This window comes from Melanotaenia boesemani, chromosome 6, assembly GCF_017639745.1.
Source record: "Melanotaenia boesemani isolate fMelBoe1 chromosome 6, fMelBoe1.pri, whole genome shotgun sequence".
Taxonomy (NCBI): Eukaryota; Metazoa; Chordata; class Actinopteri; order Atheriniformes; family Melanotaeniidae; genus Melanotaenia; species Melanotaenia boesemani.
In genome coordinates, this window is record NC_055687.1 from 15,921,930 (window position 1) to 15,935,492 (window position 13,563).

Consider the following 13,563-nt stretch of genomic DNA (forward strand, 5'->3'; position numbering starts at 1 on the left):
AAAGCTTGCGAATGATCACATGGAAAAAAAAAAGAAATTATAAAGGATTTTTTTTAGAGAAACACTAAGTTGCTTGGCCACAGTGACTAGCGATATTTTTAGAGACATGAAGGTGAGGTGTTCACTCACAAGAACACTGTAAACTGTGACGCATGTAGTGTTAAGGCACTGCTGCTGTTTTGTGTCATGGGAAACTTAGGCACATTTTAGTGTTTTAACAGGGCACCGACCTTAGACTCACTTTAAAGCAAAATGAGGAACAAATAAAGTAGAAGAAGCTTTTTGAATGGCCTTCCTTAACCTCACCTCAACCCCTTTCAGCTAAGAAAAGTGGTCAAATGTCCAACATTATCAAAAATCTGGTTGAGGGTGAAACTTGTAAAAAAGACATCAGAAGTTAAGCATGCCAATTAACTAAATTAAACATTGTGCACTAAATTCTTCATTTTTATTCTTTGTACATTAAAGATGTAATGCTGTCTTTCCATTCCCGTGTCCATAATTTACGTATGTAAACTTCTGACTTGAATTACAGTTTATCAGTCGTATACACACACACACACATATCTGTATAGTGACAAGTGTTTTCCTGTTGATTATACCAATGTTAGCTGCTCCACATCCTGTTGTGTAAAAAAAGTTGTGCTTCAGGCTTGTTAACATGTCAGTCAGGAACTCCAGTGATACATTAGGATCTTGGTGTTCTGTCGGACACTTAGAAAGGTCCCAGTTTTTGGAGAAACAGCTGCAGCTGTGAGGTTTTGTTTTGTTTTTTCGTTCCTTTAAATGTGTGATGGAGTCATCTCTTCTCACTTTTCTTTTTGTTTCTTTATCGGTGGTATGTTCCTCTTACACTGGCACCACAGGTATGTTTCTCCTCAAACATTTTTTCCAAGGCTTACAACTTTTGCTTATAGTAAAAAAAAAAAAAATAATAATAATTATGATGAGTCTTGTATAAGGAGAATTCTGTATTCAAGTGAATTAATTTAATAATATTTATCTTCTCTTTAACGTCAAGTTAAAGAGAAGCTAAAGGGCACATTCTTGTGTTATAATGTACAATTTATTCAATTTATTCCTTCAGATTTTGACAGTCAATCTTGAAACAGCACTTTCATTCCCAAAATAAATGAGTTATTAAAAGTACAGAGAACAACAAACTCCACAGTGTTTTTTACTTGTGGATAAAATTCAGTTTTATTTGAATGGAATATGATGGTTTAAAGATGACTGTCTTAAATAAGTCAGGGGGTTATTGCCAAAAGTTGCTGTCTTTTAAGTGAAACAGCTTTTAATGTTAGTATATGCAGTATGGAAGGCAGTCCTGCAAGGGCTTTTATCTGAGGAAGGAAAAAGGAGGAATTGTATACACAAAATGACGGCAATTTTGTAAGTTAGCCATTAGTTATGATTGCATTTAATGTAGAAGCTTCATAACCCACTAAAGAGCATCTGAGGATTATTCTAAGAGAAATTTTAAGAATGTGAACTAGTCCTCCATGGACAGGATGAAAATCAGAGACTAAAATTTCAGACTTTATTCAGGGATGACATCAAGAAATCAGCTTTCGTATTGACAAAAATTTCCTCCTCTCTTCCACAGACTGGGATGATGTTGTGGTGGTTAGAGAGAACACCCCCACCATCCTGGGCTGTACTGATACAACAGTGAGAGGTGACATATCCATTAACTGGATGGTGAAGTCATTTGGTGCGGATGACTGGAAACTGGTTCTCTCCGCCAGTGAAAAGAACAAGTTCTCAGGCGGTGCTTCAAAGGCATCCATGCGACTGACTGACAGTAACTTTCAAGATACTGGGGTTTTCTCACTATACTTTATACCCAAAATGGAGGACAGTGGTCACTACTCGTGTTTAATAAAGCATCAAGAGAAGAAACTAAAGGAGAGGATTGTTCTCTTGGCGATCCTTACAGGTAAAAGGAACAGAAAAACAACTAGAAGCATTCAGAGAGCGCAAGTCATTGCAATTTTTTTGTTTTGCCAATGACTGAGTATTTCTGAGTTTGAAGCCCTAGTGGCAAAATTCTCCCTAAATCCCTATAATAAAGAATCCTTAAAAAATTCCTGGATCCAGACGGTGATCTGGATCACATCCAAAATCTAATTGCTTGTTCCTTTTTCTATTTCTGAAATTTCTTTAAAATTTAATCAAAATTCTTCCATAACTTTTTGAGTTATGTTCGTAACAGACAGACAGTCAAACCGCCGAATACATGAGCTCCGACTTGGTGGAGGCAAAAAACAACTTATATTACTATGAGATTCTTAAGCCAACCACAAGTACTAGTAACTTTACTTTATACAGCAGAGATTATCTGACATATGAAGCATCCAAGTAAATCTATAAGAATATTTATCTAGTTAAAGCTGCCATGCAGTTACCTTTGAAGATATCTAAAAATATTCATCTTTGAAAGATGATCTGAATCTGACATGTATTTACTGCACATAACTGTGGAGTTACACACACTTAAAATCACATTTTTCAGTGAGATCAAAGAAATCTCCCACTGGGAGAATCTTGTAGTGTTTGTAAATGTGTCATTTTGTACAATCAAATGCCAACAACCAGGTGAAGCAACACAGAATTTAAGAGCAGCAGATTTATTATTAAAGTGATGTGTTTGTACACTATACAGATAGATGGTTGCTTGCTAATGACAATCTATTTATGAAATGGTCTTTGCCTCAAACAAGCTTAATTTATTTTTCCTGATGTTTTGAATCTTAAATATGAGTGCAGTTTTCAGGTGCCTGTACTCCACATTTATGGAAATATTTCCTTTTTGGGTGCTTATGTTCTTGAATCAGGGGCTTGAAAGATAAATATATCTCATTCATGCATCCAGTTTAAATGAGCTTCGCTGTGACAGTATGCTAATGCTTTTGCCTGCCACACTTTTCGCACTAAAATCTGTTTTAGTTTTGCTTTAGTACTTTCAATTTTAATATTAATTTACCTTTTAAAACCTGAGATCCCCAATTGGGGAAATTGAGAACAATGAAGTCCCTTTGGTGGCACGGTCTGAGCTGTCTTTACTAAAACCTCTCTAATTTTATTTTGCTTTACTATATCAGAGTTGGCCTTTCCAGAATAATATTTACATATTTTACTATGACTTGATAGATATTTAGAGCTACAGCTGCATCACTCTAAAGGGATATTTATAGTCATGCTGATTTTTTTTTTTTTTATTATTATTTTTGTTTTCGGTGAGCCTAAAACCTTTTTCATTTGTGCTATATGCCATCTTCATTCATAATTTTACTCAAAACATATCAGTGGAAAAATATTAGATCTACTTTTTCTTATATCTACTGCATGTCCTTGGCAGATTAATATTTTACACACAATTCTCTAAGTGCAGCTAAAGAAAAAAATGCAACAATGAAATGCTTTATTTTATCTGACAATCTTTAACTATTTTTTGATGATGAATGAGTACTTTTACTTAATTAAAAATTTGCATACAGGGTTTTGGCTTTAAGACGGATGTTCTGCTTCTATACTTATGATGTCCTTTCTTATTTCCAGTCACTTCCTACCCTGCTTCACCTATCCCTCAGCACAGCACCCTGAGGCTCATTGCTAAAGTCACTCCTGGCATTGCCATCACCAAAATCACCTGGACAGCACCTGGTGGCATTCCTATGAAGAGCAAAAAAATGCCAAACACGGGTACAGTTGCTAAGCTGCCGCAGGTCCAGAACAGTGACTCCGGGACTTATGTCTGTACAGTTTACCCCTGGGGCAACAGCTCCAGTGTGTTGACTGCTAACGTGGAAGTGACTGTTGACGGTGAGACTGACTGGAGGATGAGATGCTGTATGCAGAAATACTAAAGAAAAATAACAGATTTTTGTTGCTTTCATTGATGATGTGAATGGGCATCAAAGCCAGAAACCTCAGCAGCACCATGATTTATTCAGGAGTCCTATAACTGCAGTTCTTCAAAGTATTGACTTTTATAAACCAGTTTTCAGATTCAAAGGCATGTTGTAGATCTGCACTAAAATTCAGCTTGCCCTCCTGTGAACATTATAGTTGCTACATTTATGTATTATTCATTTTTTTGCTTTTCGCCCTCCCCATTCTTTTCTTGCTTCCCTTCTCTCAACAGCTGACAAAGTGGCCTCATTCACCAATATTACACATGGTAAGTAACTCTAACATAAGCGGTCTGAAAGTCCTATGTCAGCAGCTTGATAATCAGGCAGAGCAGGAGGTAAAAAGTGACTCTCAGCGTATAAAAACTTAATCCCCATTGTTGCAGGAAATTTTCTCCACTCTCCATTTCATTACTTTCCTGCTATTCTGTTTACTTTCTACTACTTAACTTCACTCTTCGTTGCCCTTCTTTTTGCATTAAATTTCCTGTCAGTGTGAAATGTCTTCATATATGTTTTCTTTCAATCTTTCCTGCAGGCCAAACAATCTCAACTGCCATTGAGGCTCAGACATCCTTCCACCTGACCTGTCCCAGTATCCAAGGGGACTATGTCCTACTATACTGGCTTCACCCAGATGCCAAGAGGCATAGTAATATGAAGTTAGTGTACCAGTACGACCACTGGAGGGGTTCCACCTTACAGACTGAACAAAGCAAGAGACTCCAGCTGGCTGGTGAACCCTACAATGCAGAAGCTGGGAGCTTCTCCTTTCTGCTCACCCCTGAGTTGAAAGATGGTGGCCTTTACATCTGTGAAGTGTCTCTCAATGACAACATCTTCAGCCAGAGGACAACACTCAGCGTTCTGAAAGGTAGAGATTAAGATCGGGATGCAGAAGTAGGTAGATTAAAAGGAGTTAAAGAAGAATGATAAATTTAATAATACAAGTTGTGCTGCTTTTTTATTATAAACTTACATATTAGTCTTACATTGTATATTAGAGGATACCATGATATAAGAATCCTGTAAAAACATTAAACCAATAGATTTAAAATGACTATAGAAAATATATATATACCTTTTCTGTCCTTGACAAATCAGTTGTACTCTTTTAGTTCTGCTGAAGGAAGTAGGTGACATTCTTCTGAAAGATATCCTGAATTTGGCCTTTTTAGCATAAATTATGCTGCTGGTGTTCAGTTGCTCTGAGACCCTGTAAAGGCCATGACTTATTACATACTCATGCATTTCCATTTTCAAGCTGTTTACCACTTGACAAATCTTAGTTGCACTAATGTACTATTAAGTTGTGGTGAATTCAGTCTTCATTCTCACACAGTCTTCAAATTCATACATAAAGTTGTATAATATAATTATATAGTATATATAATTTGTCAGCTAAGAGCACCAAGACCATGATCTTTATTAAACCTAACCAAGTGGATATATCTTAGCCCAACCAAACAGAGAGTAAGAAAGAAGATTCAAATTAAGGGACAAATGAAGGCACCAGAGCACCTGATGAGTAACACTGCATGACCACAGCAAAAACAATCAAATAAAAACCTAGATAATTGTTAAATTCAGCGGAGTTTCATGATACAAAAATAGAGATTACATACAACATACTGTGTTCCTAACAAGTTTCTCTCTCAGTGCTTCCTTAATAACTTGATTAACAATCCAAAAATATGCCAAACTGCTTCCACTAATTTTCAGCTATTAAAAATATCTTAACCCCAAATTATCCAGCTCATTCATAAGACAGGTGTTTATTGTAAACTCTTTTTTATGTGGATTAAAACAACTAAATCAATGAAATGAAAAAATACTCTATTAACCTCAGGGGGGAAATGTGGACGGTAAATATATATATATATATATATATAAAAATCGTTTTTGCAATGAACTGTCTTCACACAAGTTTGACATTTATTCTGTTAGTCATCATTTAAACTTGAAACTATTCACAAGGTACTGGCCTAAACTAACACTTAGATTTTATTTATCTTCAATGATAAAATTGAACAATCCAGATAACATTTACCCCCATTTGATGTCTGATTCGATGAATCTATGAGTTTACAATGGGACTCTATGAAACAGAATGTTCAGTGCTAGAGTGGATCAGCTATCTAAAAGGGAGAATGTATATTATAAACATATAATATAATATAATATAATATAGTATAATATAATATAATATAATATAATATAATATAATATAATATAATATAATATAATATAATATAAAGCTGTATGATAGAAACATTTGTCAGCCAAGAACACCCAGGCCATGATCTTTATTAAACCTAACCAAGTGGGTATATCTAAGGCTAACAGGGAGTAAGAAAGATTAAAATAAAGGGATAAATTCATTAAAAACATTTATTGCAAATAACATTTTATTTAGAAAACACTTTTTTAGCATCTGCTCTTTTTATGGAACAGGAATCATTTTTCCCCTGAGACAGAGGAAAATGCTTCCTCACTCAGACAATGTGGATTCCTCTGCGATAACGGCAAGGCAAGTTTGTTTGTATAGCTAATTTCATGTACAAGACAAATAAAGTGCTTCACATTAAACATTAAAAGCATTAAAACAGGGTGCAGGAAGCAATGAAAAGTACATTAAAACAAACTTTCAAAAGAAATTAAATAAGAAATTAAAGCTACAGTGTAAGGAATTCACAGTTATTTTAATTAAATCAGACTTAAATCTTGAAGAAGCTAAAAGCCTCTGAATCACAGGAGTATAATTTAACAGTCTTACTGAACTCAACAAAAACTAGGACCAGGATTTTTGCAACAAAGCAATGGATAATTTTTAAAGAAGTTCTAATATAAACGCAATTGGCACACCAATGTGTTTAGCAATGTTTTCTTGCGAATCATAGTGCTAATACTGGGCCACTGTCAGACCTGGACAGGAGAGAGCCAGCCCACTGTACACTGACCCCACTAAAAGACCCAGAGGGAGAGACCCTGTTTATCTGTAGTCTCACAGTCATTCAGCTGGAGGTTTGTTTTCTTTTTTTATTGCTTTTCTTACAAGCTAACCTCCCTCACCACCTGCTGGTCCTCCTCATGCAGCCCCCCAGTTTAAACCCATTCACTACTTCCAGTTGTTGTGTCTGCAACAGGGCACTACAAATGTTGTTACCCATGTAACCTATGTTAACATTTCTAAGGAGTATGATGATGATTATACTAAAAAAAAAAGGTAACAAAAGTGATATAGTAATGATGATGATAAACAAGAATAATAATAAAGATATTAGTAACAATAATGATGATGACCATAACTACAATTATATTGAATGTTTATGCTCAAATAATGAAAGTATATACTACACTATATGAACACACTGTAGACGTGACAATAATGCCTAAACCTGAGGTACAGTATATGTTGTAATATCACACATAAAAGCTTTTTCAAGTGATTTAATTGGATAAACATTTTAAACTTGATGAAGCACTAGGTTACGTTTCAAATTCTGAAAGTACTAATGTTGCAAGACATTCAGCAATTTTTAAAAAGTCAATCAGCTCCTCACCTACTTTATTAAAGTTTAAACTTTTTCAACAGGTTTACCCAAAAGTATTCATCTACCAGAGTTCAACAAACCTCAATCGCATGGCTTTTTTTACAGAAAGAAAAACATTCTCTGGTTTTTCATTGTGATGTAGTACCTCGATGCATCATACAGTGATCTCTAACTCGTTGCTAAAGCATTAAAATTGTCCTTAAAATGACAGTTTTTAAGATTTATAACTTGGTATTTGTTTAACAAATCAAATATAACATTTTCACACCAAACATTTCTTTTGCTTTATGTTTTCATGATAAGCTAAGCTAACTGCCTCCTGGCTCCAGGTCAAAACAAGGAGTAATGGCGAAAATGAACAAGGAGTAATTACTTTGGATAGCTCAGTTGGCAGATCATCTGTCTCCCGTGTGGGAGACCTGCATTTGAATCCCACTGGGGACAAATATTAACACCTTCCAGTTGGGTCCTTAGGTAAGACCCAAACACTACTGCCTAACTACTGTAAGTCACTTTGGAGAAAAATGTTTACTAAATGACTGTAGAATAGAACTCACAGGAGTAATGATTCCCCTATCTAACTTAACCTCAGCAGAAAATGTAATTATGGGGGAAAAAGTAGTGCTCAGTTTTCAACAAATTACATCCCATTTGTTTGCTTCCTCAAAAATATGTTAACATGCTCCAAATTCTGATCGGATTTTTGTCAGTGTGAATGGCAATAGCCTGCGGGTTCCGGGACATGTTGTCTCAGTTTGTATCAAATAAGTTTTTATTATTTGTGAAACTATCTTAATTTGATAAAACTAAACAGGCCACAAGAGCTATGTTCAGACAAGTCTAACACTTTAAATGATGAAACCAACTTCACTCTGTACTAGATCTTTGGTGGTTACCTGGCAACCTTACTGTGACTGATTCAAATCAATGCACCATGCTGATATCCTCTATAACATAACGAAACCATGACATTTAGCTTAAAATTACACTTTCAACATTTATGCTTATAGCAAAGCTGTCTGTTTTGTTCATTTGAGATTTATATGATACGCTAAGCCAACTGCCTCCTCAGCACATATTGCACATCATGATAATCTTATTTAACTTTCAGGAGTAAAGTAGAAACCACATGTTTCCAAAAATGCAAAGCCATTTTGTTGAACTAAAGTACATGTACTGCAGTGTTGGAGTAAGTGTAGAGGCCTCATTTACACAGCTTTGTCCTAAATCAGCACATCCGTGTCTCTTTAAGTGCTGTATTTTTGCAATTATTTTCCCTGCTAAACTGTACTTGAGCAAGACATTAAAATCTTACCAGCTTGAATGCATTGTCCAACCACTCTGACAGCACTGAATAAATTAAGAAGAAATTTCCTACAGGCATCGGTAAAACGTCACATTATTAAATGAATAAATTTACTATATTTCTCCTGAAAGAGAACATTTACTTGATTCATAAATTTAAATAGAAAAAAAAATGAGCTGAACACCTGTTGATTTTTTATGAGTGTGCCTTGGGCGTTTTCACCCCTTGAAGAAGCACACATTTACACACACATACACACACACACACACACACACACAGGCCAATACACATACACACTCCAAGGCCTGTCATGGTGGCCCTGGACGGCTTTACTAATCACAGTCCCACTGGCATCTATCACAGCTGCCCAGACATGACCGGTCGATCTGTCACTGTCACTGTCACCCCACTTCACACATCTGCATCTATTAGGCACACTCACACACACATCCACCCATTCACCAGTCATATGAAGCATATATTTTTACCCCACCTCATTATAAGTATCATTATATTTGATTATACCTGCTGCCCTCCCACCAAGGCTGTTGGTGGCCCACGCTGATCACACTAATCAAGGCTGAAATGTGTGGAGTTTTTTTTTTTTCTTTCTTTCTTTTTTGCATGTGTGTGTGGTGGGGATCTGTGGAGCTTGATTACACCCAGATGGATTCTCATTACAGTGTGATGAGACACTAAGCATCAGTCACAGTCAACCAATGCATTAGCAGCAAATCACTTTAATGAATATATATTATTTTGACCCCTCTCTGAATTGTTCTTTGTTTTTCATATCACTTTCCTTTTACCTCATTACTCTCTATCTGTCCTTGCCCTTTTCTATATTCACACACTACCCTTTAACTGACTTTCTCATTCTTTCAGACTGTCTTTTTCACTAACTCATCCTTCTTCTTGGTTTCCTTCATTTGTCGCATCGCCCTCTAAAATTTCCTCCTCTCATGTCTACAGTTAAAACCAAACGCTATCCCTCAAAGCTGGAGTTGCTGTGCCTGTATTCAGAGCAGTCCCAGGTTCAAAATGCCGAGTGGAAGCACAGCAATAAGAGCCGCAAACTGAAGATGACGAGCAACGGCCCTGGCAGCATCAGCACCATCGTACAGTTACCCATTACTTTGGATGTAACTGGGAACTATACCTGCATCCTAGAGCTGGGAAACGGCCAGCTCATTCGGGCAGAACAAGTTATTAGACTGCCCTCTAAAGGTGGGAGCAGCTGCATGATTTGCAAAGATTTGTCTGTGCCTCTTTTATCTATTTAAAATCAAGAGTATTGCATTAGTAGCACAAGCAGACTTCCTGTCACTTTGATGGGAATAATGAACCGTGAGCGCAGATAATTCACGGATATGTGCTCTATGAAGCATTCTGTGGTGTATTAAAACCAACCTCAGGTCAGTTCATCTGCCAGAAATCCTGTGGTGTACAAAGGAGAAAGCCCCTGACAGATACCATATGTTATACTTTCTTAAGATCACTCAAGAGATCACAGGCCACAACTTCTGATATATCTAGCAGTTTTGCTCATTCTATTTATATGCCAGTTTTTAATAATAATCCCACACATTTCTGATACATGCAGCTTTGTCTTTTATAAAATATAAAAACATTAAGTCTATAGTTTTCTTTTATCACCCTCACCCAGCTAATATGTGAATATAAGAGGACAGAACCTTAGGACATCTCTCCTCACAAAAACTAAATTATTTAGGCTTATTGTATTGGTGGCTACGGGGGAGAGCAGAAGGATGTGACAGTTGAATGGATCCCTTTGCAGAGATGAGTTCACTCCCTATACCTCAACACATCACTGTGGCTCATGAGCTATCGTGATGCCCTCAGATAGTAGAGCTATCAGAATAATGGACAGGAAGGAAGGAACATGGCAAAAATAATAATAAGAGAAGGGAAAAAAAGATCATTGTCTGATTTGAGAAGTTGAATTAGGTAAAATGTATATGTAGCAAATCACAAGTATTGCATATTTCCAGTATGTCATAAGAAATTTAGACTGAACAGAGTAGGATGTTCAAATAATGTGAGTGCTGGATGACCTACATAATATTGTTGCAAAGTGTCAGACTGCACAAATACTGCAAATGTGCAAAACAAAGTACAAAAATGTATGGCTAGTAATGAATAATAAAACAATAACCAGTGACAGTTAAAGGTTTAAAAAATAGGGTTTTGTTGTTGTTGCTGTTATTTTTTTTCTAGGTCTCCAGAGATAATGTTTTTTTTTCTTTGTGGTTATTGCTATAAGAAAATAGAAATATGTTTTTATGAAGCAAAATAACTGATACCATAAATCATATTTATCATTCTGGGATATCTAATCCACTGCAAGTAAATCTCAAAGTAGAGCCCGAGTCGTAGAAGTTAAAACAACACTGCATAAGAGAATTTCTTTCACTGATGCACAGTACAAAGAATGCAAAATTGAAGCTATCATTGTACTCAGCAGCACAGAAAACACTTCAAATATCAGGAATTTTCTGCAATCATGTGCTATCCCGAGTTTGCCCATCCTTTGCAAAACATTCAGGCAGTTCTTTGGTCTGTCTCCTATATGCCACCCTACTCTAGAGTAACATATGTATACATCTACAGTGATCTAAATCACTCACTACCTCATTTAAAATTAAACGAATGAGGTGGGGAGGAAGAACTAATCATGGTAAGAAACAGAAAGAAACAAAAAGGAGATATGTGCTCAGAAACTGTGGATTTTTATGCCTCACTTCGCTGCACTCAATTAACATAATCCATGCATTAAAGCTGGCCTGGAAAACAGTACAGGGCAATCCTGGGGTCAGCTTTCGCCACAATATTTCATTAGCAGCCTGTACACACACTCAACAATCAATTACACCTAAAGCAGCGCATAAAGATTGATTACTTTGAAGTTTGCTAAAAGCTGTGACACAAGGGTTAAGATGAGACCTGAGGGTCAATCCCTTTTCAAACTAAATTTGTGAAAAGTTTATCCGAGAGTGGACTTTTCTCACGTGTCTGTATATTGAATAACCTTAAAATTTGCAGAAAAAAAATGACTAGATTCTTAAGTAATCACGATTTTTATTTAATATGTCTGTTTTTGTTGTTCAGTGGTGATTTCCTGTTTAAGATATAGTACGTCTCCTGCGTAAACCTAAGATGTCTGACAGAACTTGCTTTGTGCTCCATGAACAGTGAGCAGACAGTAACAGAACACTTGTTTCAGAACCCCCCCCCCCCCCCCCCCCTTCTGCTTCGCATGTTGCCTTGTGGCTGTGTTTTGCAAGACTGATGTCATCCTTCATGCCAACAAGTTTGATCACACATGTGTGCTCTTCCCACAAAATGTAAATGGTACACCAGAGAGCAACTGGAGTGCTTAGAAAATGTTTGAGATAATCATTCCTACGCTTTCTGACACACCTGTTTTTCAATGCTGCATTAACTGGGTATGCTTAAGAGACTGATATTTACATATTGAGTTTGCTGAGAGGCAGTTTGTTATTGGAATTGGATGTTGAGGGAATGTAAAAGAGAGTGTCTCAGGGCTTCACCATACATGATGTGAAAATAAGTTTTGGAATGATTAGGTTTTGGAAAAGAAAAAAACAGCCCATGTATGATATTTGTTGAGATTTTTTGTAATTATGGCATCTGGTCTCTGTGATGCCTGTGGAATTCTTTCTCTCTTCCAAGTTTCAGATGGACAGGTTTTACAGTCCAGACTGACGATGTGCCAGATCAATGCCTACTAAATGTTTCCACAGGCTATTCGCTCTTCCTGAGTAAGCCTGGATTTCCTCAGCATCTTTCATTGCACCCATTGTCTGTGACTGAAGGCAGTATGATGCAAATGCGTGTAATATATTGAGAACATTGTAACAGCAACATGTCTTTAAAAACAGTTTGAAGGGTCCACGTGAAGAAAAAGTTGTCCCTCTTGACCTGAACTGAAGAACATACTGAAAAGCCAAGTTTCTGGAAAGCCTTCATGTCATTCATCTACACACTCTTTACAGGTTTTATATGATGACTCTTCTTAGAAACATTCATGCATTTGTCCTCTCCCACTTTTTTTTCCTTTTGTAGAGAGTGTCAATGTCACCACCCCCTCCCTGCTTCATTCTCTCTCTGCTTTATTACTCCTTGTGCCCCTGGTTGCTGCAGCCGTCGGTGTGTTGCTATGGAGACAGAAACACATTTCTGATCGCGGTGAGTCTTCTGGCGATTTCTTTTTTGACATCTTTCCATGTTCCGTCCATCTTTGGCCCCAGTCGGCAGCCACTGAGCGATGTGGGCCATGACATCCTCTGGGGTTGTTGTAATGAATCTGCCCCCACCTCCTTCTGCAGATAAGTGTGTGTGCATTTGTCCATGAGACTCTATCTTTCTGTACTCAGGTATTGAACAGTCTCTCTCTGTTCATTCGGGTGACACAGAGAACATCTATGAGAATCCTGAGGATGTAAGACAGGTGATGAATTCAGACATTTTCAACTGCTAAATGTCCTTTGATGTATTTCCCTCCCCTTTTTGTCCTTTCCCACTTGTTCCCTCTGGTATTTAGCGCCTTTTTCCTTTTGCCAGCCTTTTTTCTGTAGTGTTTTTTTATGTTTTGCTTCCTGTCTTTATTTCTGTTTTTACCTCTTTCAACTGTCCTTCTCTCTATCACTTGTTGTTCATTAAACTTGTTTGCTCCACTCTCATTCCTTCCCAACAGGCTCCTCCCCAGGGTTCAGTCTACATGGTGAGTTATTGTGTCATCCCCTGC

General features: G+C 36.9%; 1 protein-coding gene across 1 annotated transcript; it reads left to right on the forward strand.

The window, feature by feature from the left end:
- The first annotated feature begins 724 nt into the window (after nt 1–724).
- Nucleotides 725–13,262, forward strand: g6fl (g6f-like). Its single transcript, XM_041987452.1, has 7 exons — nt 725–866; nt 1,607–1,939; nt 3,562–3,825; nt 4,148–4,183; nt 4,453–4,788; nt 9,747–10,001; nt 12,882–13,262. The coding sequence occupies exons 1-7, from the start codon at nt 794–796 to the stop codon at nt 13,094–13,096; spliced, it is 1,512 nt and encodes a 503-aa protein (XP_041843386.1). The 5' UTR covers nt 725–793; the 3' UTR covers nt 13,097–13,262.
- Nucleotides 13,263–13,563: the final 301 nt, after the last annotated feature.